We start from the raw sequence: 20,569 nt of genomic DNA on the forward strand, positions 1-20,569 counted from the left end.
AAACAGAGTACTAGCATCAGAACTTCATAATCACATATTATTGTTGTAAACAGCCACCTATGCTTTGGAGTTATAAACTGTTTGATAAAAATATAAAGAAAGCGGCTGAAGATTTGGACAATATTTACAGGTTCGTAAGTACTTGTGTAACTGCTTGATGCAGCTGGCCCCCCTGGTAGCTGGCAACAGGGAGGTTACCTTGAGATGCTTTTGGGGCTTAGCGTCCCTGCACCCCGGTCCTCGACCAGGCCTCCCTGCAGCCCGGTCCTCGACCAGGCCTCCCTGCACCCCGGTCCTCGACCAGGCCTCCCTGCAGCCCGGTCCTCGACCAGGCCTCCCTGCACCCCGGTCCTCGACCAGGCCTCCCTGTGGTCCGTTCCTTGACCTGGCCACCAAGAAAGGCACATTTCATTACATTCATTTTTTTTTAACATAGCTTCAGGTGAAAATGACTTTTGACTCATATTAGCAGGCTTAGAGCTGTCTTATGTTAGCAGGATATAGAGCTTTTTCTCATGTTAGCAAGTGTTGAGCTGACTCATGTTAGCAGGCTTAGAGCTGTCTTATGTTAACAGGATGTAGAGCTTTCTCATGTTAGCAGGTGTTGAGCTGACTCATGTTAGCAGGTGTTGAGCTGACTCATGTTAGCAGGCTTAGAGCTGTCTTATGTTAACAGGATGTAGAGCTTTCTCATGTTAGCAGGTGTTGAGCTGACTCATGTTAGCAGGCTTAGAGCTGTCTTATGTTAACAGGATATAGAGCTTTCTCATGTTAGCAGGTGTTGAGCTGATTCATGTTAGCAAGCTTAGAGCTGTCCCCTTCCTTTAGCTCATTTTTTAGTCCTTACTTTATAGTTTTCCCTGGGGACACTTCTTGCAATTTGTTTTATAATTGGGTCCCCAATTACTCATTTAGTCAACATTGGCTAACTGGTGAGGGTTGGTGCCCAGTCGACCCTCCCTGTCCAGAGCCAGAACCTAGATGAAATCGCTGGTGAGGCTTGGTGCATGCCTTCTACCACTTCATTATATATGATCTACTATTATTGTTCAGGTCAGTACTGTTTTTGAGCTAAAAAGAGTTGAAAATTTAATCTTTGAAGTCCTTTGAGTGCATCCCAATTTTTGTTTCCCCCATAGGCCTATAAGCTTAACTTCAGCCTGCACAATGACTTCGAGAAGGTCACTCCAGAAGAAACGGGCACAATATCAGAGGTGAGTATGATTTGGAGATGTTCGTATGATATTCGTTTTTGACATACGCACTGTGTCTCTTTGAGCTCAAATTTTTGGCTTGCTTACTTTGGATGGTATTACACCTTTGTTTAGATCGGAATTTTGTTTATTTGTATATATTTTCAGACATGTCAATAAAGCAGCATGCATAATTCTGCATCACTGTGATTTTTTTTGTCCCCTACTTGTATAAAAAATATTTGTTCTACTTGGTAAACATTTTTTGTTCTACTTTGTATATAAATTGTTTATTTCTCTTTCTGGGAGAGCTCTTATAGCGGGTCCCTGGTGATTGCTACTTGGAAAGCTACATCCAATTCAATCCACACTAGGCCCTTGCAAGTCATTGTAAGTCCAACAAGGACCAGAGTCCAAAACCTGGCCACCTCTGTGGGGGTGCAAGGAGCAAGGAATCCTAGATTGCCCTAATCAAGAAAAGCCCACCAGAATGGTGGCCAAACTAAAACGTACAAACAGTAAAGTAAACAATTCATAGAAAATAAGGCAGCGCAGCCCTGAGAAGAATGAATTGCTCTGCCATGCAGCAGTTGTCACGACTTTTTGCTGCGAACCACCAGGGGAATGCACACCTTCCTCCTTAATTCCACTGTCTTGAGCCTTGGTCATTTTACCTAGCATGGAGGTTTATAATGTTCACTGTTATGCTCCTCTTCTTGCATAGGTTCAGGGAATGGGGACAATTTGCCACTTCAGCAGGGAGGGCATCCTGAAAGTCAGTGAGGCAAAACAAATCACTGCCGAGTTCATAAAGAGAGCGAAACCTCACAATCCACCTAATGAACTCCTGCTCTTACCTTAAACTAGTTTGATGATTGCTCATTGTCTGTGCCATGGGACGACAATCACTCGCTCTGCCTCCGCCATGCTGCCTGTTGAGTTGGTGACACCTTTGACCTAGAGTCCTGTGAGGTTTGTTCTCCCTGTGTGGTTCTTCGTTCTGATCCTCCTGATGAGGTTAGGTAGCTTCCACTTTAATGGTTCACTTTAGTTGTTTACAGCAGTCTAGGTTATGTGCCTGGTTGGATGCACTGGAGCTACCCAGACTGGTGTTTAAGGACCTGGAATTGGAGGTGCTGGTGATTTGCACCATGGTTCTGTCTTCACCTCCTCTTCCTTCCCCTTCCGAATCCTGCAAGGAGGCAGTTGAGCCGGCTAGTCCCAGCGAGGTTTCATGGTTTTCCTTCCAGCCAGTCACCCGTCCCCTCTTTTGAAGCCTCTTCCTGGGACTCCACTTTTCTATGCCAGGTGTTGGGCGTGGACACCAGTTCTGCCCTGAGGCCCTTGCATGTGGCTTCCTGAGGCTAGGGGTGGAGGGGAGGGAGTCTGTTATGGGCCTCTGTGTCCTTTTAACTCTAGGTGGTTCCCAGTTCCATTTGAGGAGGGGTCTCCTATTGCAGGGGGAGTTTTTTTTTTTTGCATTTTGCATCCTCCCTTCCTGTATGAATGTGGCCCCTTCCAGGGTTTGGTTTCATGTGCCTTTGGGCCCATTGGGATCATTCTTCTGGAGGTTTCCTTCCGAGAATCTCAGGTCCCTCCTTCATTGGCTCGGGAGGCTCTCTTCACTTCCCCCCCCCCCATGAGACCCAGATTCTGCCTCTGATGGAGCCTTCCTCTTTTAAGTTTTGGTGTTCCTCTCTTTATTACATGCATTATGAAACAAGGAGAGGTAGTCTCCATTCCTCTCCTCTCCACTAGCCAGGAAGAGGCTAGTGGAGAGGAGTCCACTAGCCCATATAATAATAAAAGTCCTTGTTGACCAGACCACACACTAGAAATTGAAGGGACGACGACGTTTCGGTCCGTCCTGGACCATTCTCAAGTCGATTGTGACAATCGACTTGAGAATGGTCCAGGACGGACCGAAACGTCGTCGTCCCTTCAATTTCTAGTGTGTGGTCTGGTCAACATACTTCAGCCACGTTATTGTGACTCATCGCCTGCAATAAAAGTCCTTATTCCAGAGTCTTCCTGGCTAGTGGATAATTGTTTGTTCCTGCTTGGGGCTTAGCACAAGCAAGAACTTTGAGCAAATGGCACCTCATGCGGGCACAACTTTAGTTGTGCCCACATGAGGTGTCGACCATGTTGCATGTGTTTCTGTAGGGCCTTTCTTACGTGCCTCTCAATGACTATTTTCTCCCACTCGAGATGTGGGCCTCGTACTGTTCCATGCCCCAGGTGCCTTTGTTGTTGATGGTGCTTGTGGTACTTGACCTATTTGTATTTGGGTTCCATCAGTGGGTTTTGGGGCTTCCTTGAGCTCCCTACTGATTGGCTCCAGAAGGATGTTGAGGTACTCGGTTTGGGGCCTGATTCGGGTTTTTTTGGCCTCTGTTGTAGCTGCCTTTGCTGTTCTTTCCAGGCTGTATGCTCCTGTGCTCCAGGGGGCAGGGGCCATGTTCCTTGTTGCTTGCCTCGCTTGTTAGTACAGTAGGCTGTGTTGGCCCAGTCCTTGGATTTGGCATGAGGCTCTGGCACTCTTTGTTTTCCTCTCCCTCTTCACTCCTCTCCTCTTTCCTGAGGAGGTTATTTAGCAGTTTCTTTCCTCTGTGGCTGCTGCTTGTAGACCTATCTTGGACCTCATTTGTTCTTGGATTTCGTTCTCTTCCTTGAAAGCAGCTAGGTAGAGTTGGTGCATCACTGGCTGCGGGTTGGGGTTGGCTTTCTGTGGAGCCAGGTTCCGGGTTGCAAGTGCTTTCCCAAGGTTCGCCTCGTATTAGAGGGGGGACTCCTGGTTGATATCCCTGGACCTCTGGGATGCATATTGGCTTTTCCTTATCCACTGTGCTGCACAGGCCGAGAAAACTTGTTTGCCCGAAGATGCGCCACCTGACATATGATGGTGTTAGTATATCATATAAATCGAAACATCCCATGCATACAAGGGGGCACATCAACTTCTTCAGGGCTCTTGTAAACAGACACCATTTTTTGTTAAAATCATGGGCAACATTCCCAGGTGCGAGAGCCTCAGTACTGAGTGAGCCACCAAGGCTGGTGCATGCAGCATGAGCTCACAGCACTGCTGTTCAGCTTGTGACAACAGCATCTCCTAAAAATATAAAAAATATATGTAACTGGTAGTATTTAGAGATATTAGTATTACAGAAGACCCCTGACTGTGATAAAAATAACCAGTAGCCAGATTCACGAAGCAGTTACGCAAGTACTTACGAACGTGTACATCTTTCCTCAATCTTTGATGTCTTTGGGTACATTTATTATACAGTTTAAAAGTATGAACACTTCCCAATCAACTGTTGTTATTGTTATAAACAGCCTCCTGGTGTTTCCGAGCTCATTAACTGTTTAAAAATTGTAAACAAAGCCGCCAAAGGTTGAGAAAAGATGTACAGGTTCATATGTGCTTGCGTAACTGCTTCTTGAATCTGGCCCCAGGAGTCTGACAATAGCAGGATTGTTGTGATAATTTGCGCTGTGCTGTGGGAGGAGTAATGTTGAGGATGGGAGGGCTGTAGCGTCGCCTACCGAATCTGTATGGCCTCCTGTTACTGTCTGCACTCACCATATTAGTGGTGGGTTCGCTATGTGGTTCGCTTAGTTCACTTAGTGGTTCGCCATGGTGAACACAAATGTAGATACCTGTTCTTGCATATAAAGTGTATATATATATATATAGTGTAATAACAGCAAAAGGAGTGTTGGGAGAAGCCATTTTGGTGAGGGAGGTGGCATCATCTGCATGACTTGTCATGCTGTGTAAGGGTGGCCACTATGCTCTTTGTGCACTATACCACCTTAGTTTAACAGTTATGCTGAACAAAACATGTAGATACTTATGTATAATGTGTGTATAAAGTGTAATAACACCACAAACAGTATACTTGAAGGAGGAATGTTAGTGCGTCTGGCCTTGAAGGAAAGAGTGAGGGAACATCACCTGTGTGTGGCCACCTGTTACAGTCTGCACTCACCATACCAGCTTAGTGGTTCACTATGGTGAACACAAATGTAGATACTTACATATAACCTGCGTATATAGTGTAATAACAACAAAACTATTTGTTTATTGTTTCATGAACATAATTGAATCACTTATATGATTACAATACTTTTGAGTATAGCAATGATTCACACATTTTATTATATAAATATATCACACTACACACTACTGAATAATATAACTGCAAAAAACTTTGACAAATTCAATCAGACATATTGAAATAATTAGGTAATAATATCTTTGTGGCAACTCCCGCCTGACAGCTCGGGCAGGGCTGACCGCCTCTGGTCCTTGCTCTGTTAACTCTAATTTTTTGCCAGACTTCCCTGTGACGCCCGTGACGTAGACTCCCGGAGGCAGTTGTGCGAAAGCTTCAACATGCGCGAGTTGTCACAAATATTTTTGTGTTCATTTCCAAATACATTTGATTTTGTTTTTTCTTGCCAGTCCTATGTATAATGAACACGTACACAATATTACGGCAGTAGGACATCCGTACTGTCCCAAGACACTGTTATATGTGTCTCAAATGTGTGTACATATATTGCTCATATATCTAATGTTTCATGTTCATTTATGTGTGTATATCACGAAAATAAACACGTGATTAAAAATGTGACAATGTCAGACCACGGAGGAAAAATGAAACAAGAATTTCCTTAAGTACTTTCGTATATTAATACATCTTCAGAAGGAGTACTTCTGAAGATGTATTAATATACGAAAGTACTTAAGGAAATTCCTGTTTCATTTTTCCTCCGTGGTCTGACATTGTCACATGTTCATTTATGTATATTTGCAACATATTTACACCCTATACACTGTCACACTATATATATACTCCATTAACACAACACACTCAGAACTCCGCGAGTGTGAGCTGCCACACCCAGCTAGTTCTCCCTCACTCCTCCAGCACCTAGCTTACTCCTTACACCTTACTCGCCAACATTGCTCCTACCTCCATACTGTTATTGTTTTTATTACACTACACACAATATGTATATGTATCTACATGTTTTATTCACCATAACTATGCAACTAAGCTGGTATTGTGTCCAAACAGCACAGTGGTCACCATACAGTGAATGAGAAATCACACAGTAGCCAGCAGACGACGCTACGAATACGACGTCACCTCCCTCACCAAAATGGCTCCTCCCAACATACTCCTGTTGCTGTTATTACACTACATACACACATTATATATACCCATGTACATATGTGCTTACCACAGCGAACCACTAAGCTATGGTAAACAAAACGCTATGGTGAGCAAAACAAGAGTGGCTGCCACACACAGTGACGCTCTCTCGATACCCTCCCTCCCTCACTGAACTCCTCCCACAATACTACACACAGCACTAATCATCACCACAATCCTGCTATTATTACAATCCTGGTCACTAAATCCTGTAAATAAATAATTGACCACAAGTTTATTTTGTAAAGGAACATAAGTCGTTTGAAGATTCCTAAATGGACGAAATAATGCTGTGGTGCTGTGGCTAGCGCTGTGAACATCTTGAACAGCATTGATTCACTGATATTTGAACATTGTATACAGTCATTATCACACTCAGGCTCTTCTGTAACACTATCATGGCAAAATAACACCAGTTATTTACATATTTTGACATTATTAGGCAATGCTGTGGTCACAAGCTGAACAGCAGTGCAGTAAGCTCATGCTGCATGCACCAGCCTTGGCTGCTCACTCAGTACTGAGGCTCTCACACCCGGGAATGTTGTTCACTATTTTTTTTTTAAATGGTGTCTGTTTACAAGAGCCCCGAGGAAGCTGATGTGAACCCCACGTAGCCGCGGGAGTTTTGAATCATACGCTATACCCATATGATTCTGGAGGCTCGTTGCGCACCCCCCTTCCTGCAGGTGTGTTGTGCAGTTCAGTGGTTAAACAAAAAAAAATTTTGTTTTTTAGTAAATAATTTCACTAACACAGACCTTGGCTGTGAACCTGCGGGGCCTGTCAAAATGTTCAAAATTAGGTTGCCTGCATCCTAATGCTGGCCCTGCTCCAGGAGTGCATTCTTGTACAAAACTGTATCTTTATTTATATTTAAATCTTTATTTACTTTAGTTTATATAATTTTTTTTATAATTTCAGCAATCTTCGTTCAAAAGGCAACATGTCATCCAGCCACGCTACTCGATCAACAACGACAAGCACAGATGCTGCCCTCAACGCACTGATGATGGTGAGGACAATTATCCAGTTGTATTGATATGATTTATCTTGGAGGAACAAATCGCTGATGACTGAATCTTCTACGTTCCATGTTTGTGCATCGGGATCATAAGCTTATTTCCCGTGATAAAATGCTGTACTTTGGGCGGAGATCTAAGGAGATAAAATATCACAAGGAAATCTTGACTTTCATGGGTTTTCACTTCTTGATCTTGCAATCTGAACCACTGCACTATGCACCTGGTTTTGGCAAAAACTAAATAGTGCAATTGTAAAGGACATATTTTTGTTGTTGTAACACGGGGGGGGGGGGGTATCGACTCTCCCTTTGACTCTACCTTCACCCTTACCCGCCCGTATTCTATTTACTTCACTTAATACCAAGGGACCCCAGAGTTACTCTAGCCGAATCCTGTGCCACGTGGTCTTAGCTGCTCGATCGGCTAAGATTCTACAACCCCCGTGACATGGTACTACACTGCTAGCAAACTCAAGGAGCTCCTTCTGCTGCCACCACCAGATCATTAACCAAAATGAGAATTAATCGGGGTCTGGACCGATTAATCAATCATTAAAGCCTTGGGGCTTGATCCCCAAATTACTTTGTAAGGAGGGATGAATCTACGTTAAGTGTGGGAATTATAGTAAACAAAGGGATAGATGATCTCTTAAACTTTGCTAGGCTTGCGGCCCAACTAAAACACATTTCATGGAAATAATAAAATACAAAGAACAAGCCTATTATTTATTTATGCAAAATCTAAACAATAGCTAAATGAAATCACTCCCTAATTTAACATTTCCTATTGAGGCATGAAAACTAACTATTTACCTATACAAAACCGTAACAACTATACAGTACCTTGAAAATGCGACCAGTTGATGTTATACTGATCTATTTGGAGAAGTGAGGGTGGATGACCTCTCCAGTTGTTGACCGAGACCACACTGACTCTACCTCGCTCTCCTCACCACTGAGGCTAGAGGGGTATTCCTATGCCAGGTTACTAGTTTACTAAGCAGGGTTTAAATTGAACAACTAATCTCTGTTGTACTGAACAACCCAGATGGTTGAACTCTTATAAACTGTTGGTAATCGTACAGACATCTTAGGGAAAGGTTATTTCCAATTACAATATGGCTATTTGAGCTTTGAGAATTACTAAATATGGAAGGCTTTGGTGACCTTTGACCCAGGGTCGTCAAGATCCATCCGCGTCAGAGGCTAGTCCTCTGCTAGTGACGTCACTGACAGTGACTTACTCATTATTCCGACAATTAAGAATACTCTTGATACTTGAGCAGGTATATTATTGAATACAATTTGAATGAAGACTTGAATTTCTCTAAATTATTGAATTTCGTTAAATAATTCATTATACGTTGCTTTAAGACAAAGGTGACGGCCACTTTGTAATCTTAACCGCTAATCCCAGGAGGGCTGACCTTTCTCTGCTTGAGTCAGATCAAGTACCATCTGACTCCTAACTTTCAAAACCCCCCATAGTCTATGAGAATCTATACTGAATAATTCCCTACGACAAACCTAGTTTGTTACATTGTTTTTATAAATGTTCAGGTAAAGTTAATGTCAAAATATTTCCAAACTCAACTATTTCCATTTCAAAACACAAAGAGTGAGGAAAACATTAAAAAACATTAAAATATAGCTGGGGGCCGACAGCTGAGTGGACAGCACTTCGGATTCGTAGTCCTGAGGTTCCGGGTTCGATCCCCGGTGGAGGTGGAGCCAAATGGGCAAAATGTTTCTTTCACCCTTATGCCCCTGTTACCTAGCAGTAAATAGGTAACTGGGAGTTAGACAGCTGTTACGGACTGCTTCCTGGGGGTGTGTAACAAAAAGGAGGCCTGGTCGAGGACCGGGCTGCGGGGACGCTAAGCCTCGAAACCGTCTCAAGATACCCTCAAGATAACCTCAAGATATAGCCTAATTAAAAAAAAATACCACAACTCTCAGAGCGACTAAAGGAACTTTGCGCAGTGCATTGCTGCATCTTTCTTTGGTAAAGAAAGTAGTGTAAAGGGAGTAAACTCCCTTACTCCCTTACTCCATTGTACCCCTGTAAGCCCCTTTTGAGTTTGCTTTGTTCTGTATTGTGTACATCTTTTTTCCCTATTTTATAGCTTATTTCTACCTTGTTATTTGCCTTTCTTCCCTTGTTTTTCCTGCAATCAGCTTTTTTATGCAGACAAGTATAGACCCATGAACTTAACCTCTTATCCACTATCTATGACAATTAATCACTTTAATGATCTAAATTGCAGATATTTTGCAGCACATGATGTAAACAATGTATTAACTCATAATCACAATATCTCTGTAATCAATTTGAACGTTAGATCCCTAGGTAAACACTTCGATGATGTTAGTGCCTTGATTGAAGCTATTGACAACAAATTCTCTTTTATTATACTTACTGAAACATGGTTGAAAGAGGATACTACTCAGCTCTTTAACATGCCTAACTACTCAGCAATTCACAACTGTCGTCAACTTCAGAGAGGTGGTGGCACTGCTCTTTACTACCACCAAGAACTAACATGCTTAAAAGAAATTAGAACCAGAGACTGCTATGGGGAGTATATCTTCGCCAGCTTCAGAGTCAAGGGTGCCGAGTCTGTCCTGACTGTGGGTGCAGTTTATAGAATTCCTAACACTGATGTGTCCGAATTCAACTCAAACCTTAGAAATCTAATACTTGATAACAGACTGAACAAAAACCACCTAATTATCGCAGGGGACTTTAATATTGACCTCTGCGAGCCTGAACACCCCACTGCTGTTAGCTTCCTCAACTGTATGAATTCCTGCTTCCTCATACCCTTAATCACTAGACCTACTAGAATCACTGATAGCACTGCCACGACGCTCGATCACATCTGGACAAACATAACCTCTCCGCTTACTTCAGGTATAATCACCGATAGCACTACAGACCACTACCCCACATTTCTCTTAACTAACATTAGCAAACCACCTCTTGAGTCAAGAGTGATACGTTTTAGACTGCACAATGAAACTACTATAGACAATTTTATAACTGCTGCTGATAATGTCAACTGGGAGTCCGAGTTAGGTAACATAGTGGACATCAACCTTGCAGTACAATCTTTTCTTCAAAAAACTCTTAGCCTTTATAATACCCACTGTCCTATGCTTACAAAACAAGTCACAACCAAAAGGCTTAACAATCCCTGGCTTACAAAGGGAATACTTAAATCTATTAATAAAAAACATGACCTTGAGAAGAAGTATAGGTTAGGAATTGTCTCCAAAGAATTCTCAAAGAATTACTCATTATTGCTGTCTAAGATAATTAGACGAGCCAAAACTAAATACTACGAAGATAAATTTACCCAAATAAAGAGCAACATTAAACAAACTTGGAGAACAATTTCTCAAATATTGGGATCAAAGAAGTCTTTAAATAACAAACCGACTCTCCTGTCTAATAACGATGGTCAGCTTTCAGCCTCTGATTCTGCTACTGAGTTCAATAGGTTCTTCTCTTCCATTGGTTCATCCCTTGCAAATGATATTCCATCTTCCAGTACAGACATTAATGACTATCTTTCAGGTAACTATCCACAGTCTCTGTACCTAAAGCCTATTAATTCCACTGACGTCAATGAGATAATCCTTTCCCTTAAAACCAAGTCTGGTGCCCTTGAGGAGATACCAACTTTAATTTACAAAAAAGCCTCCAGATCTTTAGCCCCTGCTATTGCTTTGCTCTTCAACAAGTCACTTGAACTCCAAACCTTCCCAGATATTCTAAAAAAGCGAGAGTAACGCCTGTCCACAAATGTGGTAATCTCACAGATGTTAACAACTACAGACCTATATCTATCCTGCCAAACTTGTCAAAAATTTTGAAAAACTAATCTATAAGCAGCTTTACTCATATCTAGCCAAACTCAATATACTTAGCCCTTGCCAATATGGCTTCAGACCCAAAAAAAGCACTAACGATGCACTTATTAGTATGCTTAACTCGATTCATACAGCTCTTTATAAAAATGAGTTCTCTGTTGGGTTGTTGTGGACCTGCGTAAAGCTTTTGACACTGTCAACCACCAAAACCTTCTTCTTAAATTACATCATTATGGAGTCAGAGGACACTCCCTACAATACCTCAAATCCTACCTTACTGACAGGCTCCAATATGTTTCTGTGAATAATACAATTTCTCCCACCCTACCCATCAACATTGGTGTTCCCCAGGGCAGCATACTTGGCCCTCTCCTCTTTCTCATCTACATTAATGACCTTCCAAATGCCTCCCAACACCTCAAACCAATTCTATTTGCTGACGACACAACCTTCATTTACTCCAGTCCTGATCCCCTTGCTCTAAATGCCACAGTAAATACTGAGCTAAATAAAGTCCATCTGTGGCTAACTGCCAACAAACTCACCCTTAACATTGACAAAACCTTTTATATTCTGTTTGGCAATAAATCCTCTAATCAAATAAATCTCAAAATAAACAATACCCAAATTTGTAACAAATTAGATGGCAAATTCCTTGGCATTCTCATTGACCACAAGCTTAATTTCCAGGGACACATTCTAAACATATCAAAAAAAGTTTCAAAAACTGTGGGCATTCTTTCTAAGATCAGATATTATGTACCACGCCCTGCCCTGGTGACTCTCTATTACTCCCTTATCTATCCATATCTCAACTATGGTATTTGTGCTTGGGGCTCTACTACCCAAAATCACTTACGTCCTCTAATTACTCAACACAAAGCTGCTATTAGGACAATATCCAATTCTGGCCCCAGACATCACTCGGTACCCCTACTTAAATCTCTGAATATGTTAGACATTAAGTCACTGCACATTCTCTCATGTGTATTATACATATATAAAACGCTAAACTATAATGCCAATCCTGATCCTCAAAAGCTTCATAGAAGGTTGTATCAGAACCCATGAGCATCACACCAGAAATAAATACAGTTTTGATATTCCTAGAGTACGACTTAATCAAACTAGAAATGCTCTACAAATCAAGGGGCCCAGAATGTGGAATGACCTTCCCAACCATGTTAAAGACTGTACCTCTCTCAACCAGTTTAAGTTAAAAGCGAAGCTATACCTAATAAATTCCCTGTAACCTACCTTACCCTTCTATTGTCAACCCATGTCTGTTTTTTTCTTTAAAGAGCGCTGTTTGTCGACATAATTGTATTTGTGCTGCTTTTTCATCTATGTTTTCATTTCTTGTTTTCATTCTACTCATTATGCTCAATTAGTATTAAGCTTGTCATTTAAGTTTATCATGCCCGAAACGCTTTGCGTAATAGTGGCTTTAGGCATTGTATGTACTAGCTCTATCCTATAAGTTCAAACAATCCTTGTAAATATTTATTGTATGTATGTACCTTACCTAAGTAAAATTGTATTGTATTGTATTGTATTGTTGTAGTGCATCTTTTCTTTGGTAAAGTTAAGGAAAATATAAAAAAGTTGGTTAAAAAGTGTTACAAAAAAGTAAAAAGAACATATTTTCTGTCATGCTGTCTGTTGGGTCGGTGACACCTATGACCCTGAGTCTTGCGGGATTATTTCTCTACTTGTCATTCTGCTACCCATTCCTTGTCAGAGACTGTGAGGGGTCAGGCAGCGGCTTCGTTGCATGCTCGGTTTTCTTTGTTGCAACGAGTCAGGTTGGTTGCCTGGTTGGAAGCCCCAGAGCTGCCCCGCTGGGGTTTAGGGACCAGGTTTTAGGAGCATTGATTATTTCAACCATGGTTTAGCCTGCACCTTTGCTCCCTTCCCAGGTGGGTGTGGTTCGCCCTGCTCCTCTTCCCCTACTTCTCACTCCCAAACATCTGAGAGTTTAGGGGTCAGGGCAGGGTTTTTCATTTGGGATGAGGCTTGGGTAGCTTCGTGGATTACCCCTTCCGATTCGGGGACGGAGGTTGAGCCCGATTTCCCCACCGAGGCTTCTGAGTCGACCCCAGCAGGCTTCTTTCCTTGAAGCTTTTCAATGGGACTTTGCCTTTTCTTCAAGTGTGGTTGGTGGGGATGAGGGTTCTACCCCAGGGCCTGTGTCGGGGTTCCGGGGGCTAAGGGGGGGGAGTCCATTAGTTGCCCTAGCTTGGGTGTTTGTGACTTTTGGGTGGGCTGGGGTTGTTGCGATAGGGGTGGGGGGTTTTCGACTCCTACTTCCCCTTCTGCTTTGATTCACCATACAGGGGTACCTCGGTTTAAGAGTTTAATCCGTTCCTGGAGACGGCTTGTATTCCGAAAACTCGTATTCTGAAGCTAATTTCCCCATAAGAAATAATGGGAAATGAATTAATCCGTTCCTGACTACCCCAAAAACCCCACATCAAACTAAATTTTTATACCTAATTCATCTAAATAAACCTACAAAACTATGTTCAAGTTATTATTTACCTTGCTGTTGAATGCTGTAGGCGTATGGAAGATGGTGAGGAGGGGGGAGGAAGAGAGGAGTTACTGTTTGGAAGGGGAGTCCCCTTCTATTATCACATCAGGCAGTGAGGACCTTTCTGGTGTGCTCTCCCTGGCACGTTTTATCTGAGTGCCACTAGGTCCTGGTTGAGGCTCACTGCTCGATTTTCTCACCACAAATTTGTCCATGGAAGCTTGCTTTTCCCTTCTTTGCAAGCTGTCTCTGTAGTAAGGCATCACATTGTCATTGAAAAGATTAAGGCAACGGCCTACTACAGCTTTCTCTGGGTGAGTCTTTTCAACAATTGTTTGAATCTCTTCCCACATCTGACACACCTTCCTAATTTCTGCAGAAGGGACATTCGCTACTGCCTCAGTCCTCCTCCACTGTAGAATCATCCGCTGCGTTGTCTTGCTGTTCCTGTTGAAGGGCTTGGAGTTCTTCGGTGGTCAGTTCTTCGTTGTGTTCTTCCACCAACTCCTCCACATCATCATCATCCAATTCCAAGCCCATTTGTCGGCCCAGAGTAACAATTTTGTCAACAATAGGCACATCATTTCCAGGCTCAAACCCCTCAAAGTCTAGTTCTGTCACACATTCAGGCCACAATTTTCTCCAGCCAGAGATCAGAGTTCTTTGAGTCACTTCTTGCCAGGCTTTGTCAACGAGTTTTAAAGCACTACAAATGTTAAAATGGTGTTTCCAGAACTCTTTTAGGGTGAGGTTTGTGGCTTCAGTCACTTCAAAACATTTCCGGAAAAGTGCCCTTTCATAAAGTTTCTTAAAATTTGCTATGATTTTCTGGTCCATAGGCTGAATTAGAGGAGTGGTGTTAGGAGGAAAGAATTTAACTGTGAGGAATTTATTGTATCTGGACAACAAATCATCTTCCAAGCCTGGAGGATGAGCAGGAGCATTGTCGAGGAGAAGCACGGCTTTGAGTGGCAAATGTTTCTCCTGCAGATATTTTTCTATGGCAGGGCACACCACTTCATTCACCCACTCCGGAAAAATAAGCCTAGTCACTCATGCTTTTTTATTAGCCTTCCACATCACACACAAATGGGTTTTCTGCACTTTATACTGTTTGAAAACCCTTGGATTTTCAGAATGATACACTAGCAAGGGTTTAATTTTCAAATCGCCACTCGCATTTGAACACAGCACAAGCGTAAACCTATCTTTCATAGGCTTGTGTCCGGGCAAGGATTTTTCCTCCTTGGTAATGTATGTCCTCTTAGGCATTCTTTTCCAAAACAGTCCTGTTTCATCACAATTAAACACTTGTTGCAGTAGGTATCCCTCAGCCTCTGCAAACTCTTTAAATTCCTCAATAAATCGTCCAGTGGCTGGTTTGTCTGAGCTGGCTGCCTCCCCGTGCCTCGCAACACTATGGATACCACTTCTCCTTCTCCTAAATTTTTCAAACCAGCCCCTGCTTGCCTTAAACTGTTTCGTATCTGCATCACTCGTTGCAGGGGTTTTCTTTAGAAGGTCTTCGTGCAATACCCTGGCTTTCTCACAAATGATGGCCTCCGAAACACTATCACCCCTTAATTTCTTGTCGTGTATCCAAATTAATAACAACTTTTCCACTTCTTCAAGTATTTGTGGTCTTTGTTTCGTCATTGTTCTTACTCCTTTTACCACTTTAGCACTCATAATCTCATTTTTCTTCTTAAGTATAGTGCATATTGTTGATGTGGCTTTGTTGTACTGTCTACAAAGTTCAACAACACGTGTACCGTTCTCATGCTTCCGAATGATCTCTTGTTTCTCCTCTATTGTCGTCCTCACATGGGCTTTCTTGCCTTGATCCTTACCACTGGCTTTCTTGGGACCCATGGTGAGATATATAATAACAAATTGTATAGTCAAATCACCAAAAGTCCAACAAAACACTGAAAATCCGGGTAAAGAATTGATATGGGATAGTCACTGGGCACGAGACAATGGTAAACTGAGGGGCGGAGGGGCGACGATCACCGAACCACCACGCGCTAGGTCCCCCTGAACGCGTATCAACAAACTCGCGTTCCGAGGTAACCCTCGCCTTCCGAGACATATTTTCCGAGGAAATCCTGCTCATATTCCAAAAAACTCGCATACAGGGACACTCGTGTTCCGAGGTACCACTGTATTTGCCTGCATGAATTACGTTACTTCACGTTGGCCACATCCTTCTTTGGTTTGGATGTTTAGCAGCATTTCGTTTTGCTTAGGTAGCCATTTTGCTCAACTGCCCTTGTTCCGAACTTGGCTGCTGGTTGTGTTTACGTCTGGCAGAACGTTTGCACTCGCTGTACCTGTTTACTGTACCTATTGCACGTTTACACCTCCATTGCTTTTACTCCACCGGACGCCTTGTCCGGTGGAGTGAAAGCAAACAACACTTACCAAGAGGGATAAAAAGAAGGCCAAGAACTAAAACTTCCCAAGGAAGAGAAAAGTCATGTGTGTAACACTTGACATTGCAGGCAAGACAGCCCAAACAAAGATGGACTACTCAAGACAAGTATAACACCTAGAAAAGGACATCGGAGGGAATCGAGTACCCAGTGGAGCCACAGAGACAAGATAAAGAACTGTGGTGCATACTCTGGATTTGCTGTGGAAAAGAACTCTGGACTTGTTGTGGTATGTACTTTCCATTGCCCACACATGGTTACGCTCCAGCTGCTGCATACCATTTTGCCTTGTTTCTCTATATTCCAGGTATCCTCCCCTGAATGTTGCCATGGGGACTTTTGGGTGGTGGTCATCCCTCTGCTAGCCAGGGATCTGGTTCTTTCCCAGCTTTCTGGGTTCGAGTTCCTGTTAAATTGGCGGAAGTCCCAGATGGTTCCTTCTTAGGTTTGGACTTGGCTGGGCCTTGGGTGGGTGGGATTCGCAGATTGCATCCATCTCTCTCCCTTCTGCGGCATTGGTCAAAGTTATTTCCCTCCAGATGCTCTACGAGCCTTTTCCTCACGATCTTCTCCATCATTTTGCAAGGTATACAAGTTAGGGAAACTGGCCTGTAGTTCAGTACATCTTGCCTGTCACCCTTCTTGTATATTGGGACCACGTTAGCTGTCTTCCAATTTTCTGGTAGGTCTCCTGTTTCCAGTGACCTGTTATACACCATAGAGAGTGGCACACTTAGTGCTGCTGCACCTTCCTTTAGTATCAATGGTGAGAGTCTGTCAGGCCCAACAGCCTTTGTCACATCCAGCTCCAGCAGACACCTTTTGACCTCATCACTGGTGAGCTCAAATTCCTCCAAGGTTGCTTGGTTTGCCGCCTCCTCATTTAGTGCAGGGGCTTCTCTTTGTTCTATTGTGAAGACCTCCTGGAATCTCTTGTTGAATTCTTCACACACCTCCTTGTCATTCTCTGTGTATCTGTTCTCCCCTTTTTTCAATTTCATCACTTGTTCCTTCGCTGCTGTTTTCCTCCTGATGTGGCTGTGGAGCTGCTTTGGTTGGGTCTTGGCTTTACTCGCTGTGTCATTTTCATACTGTCTCTGCTTCCCTCCTCACTCTGAGGTACTCATTTCTGGCCCACTGGTATCTCTCCCTGCTCTTCAGTGTTCAGATATTTCTGTAGTTTCTCCATGTTCTTTTACTCAGTTGCTTCGCTACCTTGCATTCCTGGTTGAACCATGGGTTTTCTGTTGTTTATAGTTTTTCTCCATTTGGACCGGGATAGACCTGTCTGCAGCTTCCTGGCACTTCTGGGTGACAAAATCCATCATGTCCTGCACATTCTTGTCTCCAAGTTCTGTTTCCCATGGTATTCCCCTTAGGAAGTTCCTCATCTCGTCATATTTTCCTCTTCGGTAATTTAGTCTTTTCCCCTCCGATCCCATCCTTGGATAGGTTATCCCTACCTCCACCAAGTACTCTTTTTTTTTTTTTGGAGAGGAGAGAAGTTTTGGAGAGGAGTTTTGTTGTGTGTGGATACGTGTGTATTGCCACATGCATGGTGATTAGGTGGCTTCTCTGATGGTGTCCTCACCTGCGGTCTTCATCTCAGCGACAGTATGAAGTCTCCTGGCGGTCTGTCCGCCATTTCCTTTATCTTTGTAGGTGTTGTCAGTGTCTGTGGAGGTGGTTTTGTCCTTTTGACTCTTTTTGGATCTGCATCTCATGCCGAATACTGTCACTTCTTACTGTGCGGAGCTGGCAGAGCCGCTCCAATTTGCGTTCGGCGTGGATGTCCCTTCTGCCCTGTTCCACACGATCTTCCGTGCAATTCTTCACCTCCAGCCTGCTCATGTGCCACTTGAGCTGTCTTGGTCTTTGGCCCGGGTGCTCTCCTCTCAGTTTGTTGTGGCCCCTTTGGGTTAGGGATTGTTTTCTGAATGCCTTGTTTTTGTTGGCTTTGGCCTCTGGAGGTTGGGTTGGGGAGCTTTGTGCTCTTCTCCTGCACAGGGGGTTCCTGCTCCTTGGTCCTGGGGGTTGTTTTGTTCATTTGTAGCCCCCCCCTCCTTCTTTTCTGGTGAAGAATGAGTCGGCTGGCTTCCAGATGGGGTTCGTGGGTTTTTGGGTTGTTAATGCTTGGTTGGTTTGGCCGGGGGTGCATCTTGTTTTGTGTCTTGTGACAGCTTTCCATCGTTACCTGCAGGTCACTGCTTTGGTACCATGGGATGCACTCTGGGTTGTTTCGATTTCCCTGGTTCCCTGTTCCAGGGCTTGTGTCTCTCAGGTTGTCTGCAGGGTTATCAAGTCTAGCCAGGTTGCGGTCAACCCTCGTGCCGATGTTGTAAGTATGCTGCTCTGGCTGCTGTTTTTGGTACTATGTCTTGGGTCAACATTTGGGAACAAGGGTTTTGGAGGTCAAACAGCATCTTGGCCGCCGGGTTTCTTGTGACCATTCTGGGGCCCTTCTCCAGCCTAGGGTTGCTTTGGGACATCTGTTGTGGCCTGTTGTCTCTTAATGTAATGAAACTATTTTCTGGCCAAGCCCCGGATTCTCCCTGACACCCTTCCTCCCTCCAATTGGCGGTTTTTCATCCTACGAACTGGGTGGAACAGCTGGCTTGCCTCGTTGGGAGGATAGGGGGTTGGTAGCAGTGTATAATCTGTGTATAATCTCTCTGTATTTGGGGCGACCTGTTAAGAGATTACGACACTAAGTATAGCGGGCACGCTAGTTGGATGACGATTTGCTTGTTCTGTTGTTTTCTTTTAGAGAGATTCTTTGGCTCTGTTCGGACGTAGGCTGCAATTTTACCCAATGGGGGTAAACGGTTAACTGGTAAACTCCCCCCTGCTCCTTCTTCCCCCTAGCTTCCGGCTCCTAAACGTCTGAGGGTTTCAGAGTTGAGGAGGGGTTTAGCTCGGGATGAGGCTCAGGTGGCTTCGGGGGCTGCTCCTTCCAATTCGAGTGCAGAGGTGGTCGAGCCCGATTTTCCTGCCGAGGGTTCTGGGTCAACCTCAATGACTCCCCTCTCGGAAGCTTTTTCACTGGACTGTGTCTTTTCTTCAGGAGGAGGGGGGGGGGAGCTGAATGAATATTTTCTTGTCTATGTATTCAAAGGTATGTTTGAGTATTTTTTAAGTAAGTTTATCTTATTTACCAACTGCTCTAATTTCTGGAGTTTATTGGCTTAGGCTTTTTATTTGAAGTAAAGTTAAGGATGGTGTTAATTTGAATACTGCTCTATGATAGGTAATTAAATTATAGGTATAAATTTACCAACAAATCATAATGCAATGTCTTAATATATAATCTGATGCGACGTTCTGCTCAGCAGGATTACGACAAGCCAGAGGAGTGTACAGTCTGTTGTGACAATTATGACGAAGCCCTCAGACGCCCGCGCACTTTGCCTTGTGGTCATACATTCTGCTCTCAATGTATAGAGACTACGTTCAAGAATAATGAGCTTGTCTGTCCCAGCTGCCGCACCGAGCACATTGTTGCATCTATTTCACGGTTCCCAGTCAACTATGGTATGGAAGCATTTATTCGGAAACTGGGATGTAATGCCACGTCGGAAAGCAGCTCTTCAGCAAAACGTAAACAAGACGGCGCAAGAGGCATCAGCAAGAAGTTACGATCCTTGGCACAGGAGCAGAAGAGCAGCATCAGCAGCCTCATTAGTAACTGTGAAGAGGTACTCAGCCAGATGGGGGAGTATCGCGGTCAGCTGAGAGACTGGAAGACTCAACACCATCAGCTCCAGGACAAGCTTGATGATTTGGCAGAGCAGAACAAGGCGGCAATAGAACTCCTGGAGAGGGAGGATACCAGTGTGGTGGATATGGCCACACAAGTAGAAGAAGGAAAGAAACAGCTAGAAACCATGTTGGGGAACTTTGACACAGTCAACACTAAACACGTTGTCGTCACCACGGAAGAGGTGGAAGACTGGCTCCAGAAGTGCCAGGATGTCTTCCCAGATGTCAACACTGTCCACACCTCAGTCAAGGTATGTCTCTAAATGTTGTATTATGGTTGACCTGCTTTGTGTAGTGGTTCCATTATGTAACTAGTTACTCCCATCTCATGGCTGCATTTTATGCTCTAAGGGGCCAGAAATTGAAAAATATTCAAATTATGTAAAAATTAATAATACAGTACAACCTCGATTCAGTGCACTATATGGGACCCCAGTGCATTGGAGCATTGGATTTGTTGCAAGAGGTGACCTTCAGGAGGCGTTTGCATCAGTGTCTTTTTTTTTCTTGTACACAAT

General features: G+C 43.6%; 1 protein-coding gene across 1 annotated transcript in view; it reads left to right on the plus strand.

The window, feature by feature from the left end:
• LOC123764058 (uncharacterized) overlaps positions 1 to 20,569 on the plus strand; it is a 69,672-nt gene that overhangs the window by 14,794 nt on the left and 34,309 nt on the right. The window contains 3 exon segments of the mRNA XM_069339069.1: positions 1,140 to 1,214; positions 7,349 to 7,439; positions 19,622 to 20,302. Coding sequence (XP_069195170.1) covers positions 1,168 to 1,214; positions 7,349 to 7,439; positions 19,622 to 20,302 — 819 coding nt within the window. The 5' untranslated portion in view covers positions 1,140 to 1,167.

This window comes from Procambarus clarkii, chromosome 5, assembly GCF_040958095.1.
Source record: "Procambarus clarkii isolate CNS0578487 chromosome 5, FALCON_Pclarkii_2.0, whole genome shotgun sequence".
Taxonomy (NCBI): Eukaryota; Metazoa; Arthropoda; class Malacostraca; order Decapoda; family Cambaridae; genus Procambarus; species Procambarus clarkii.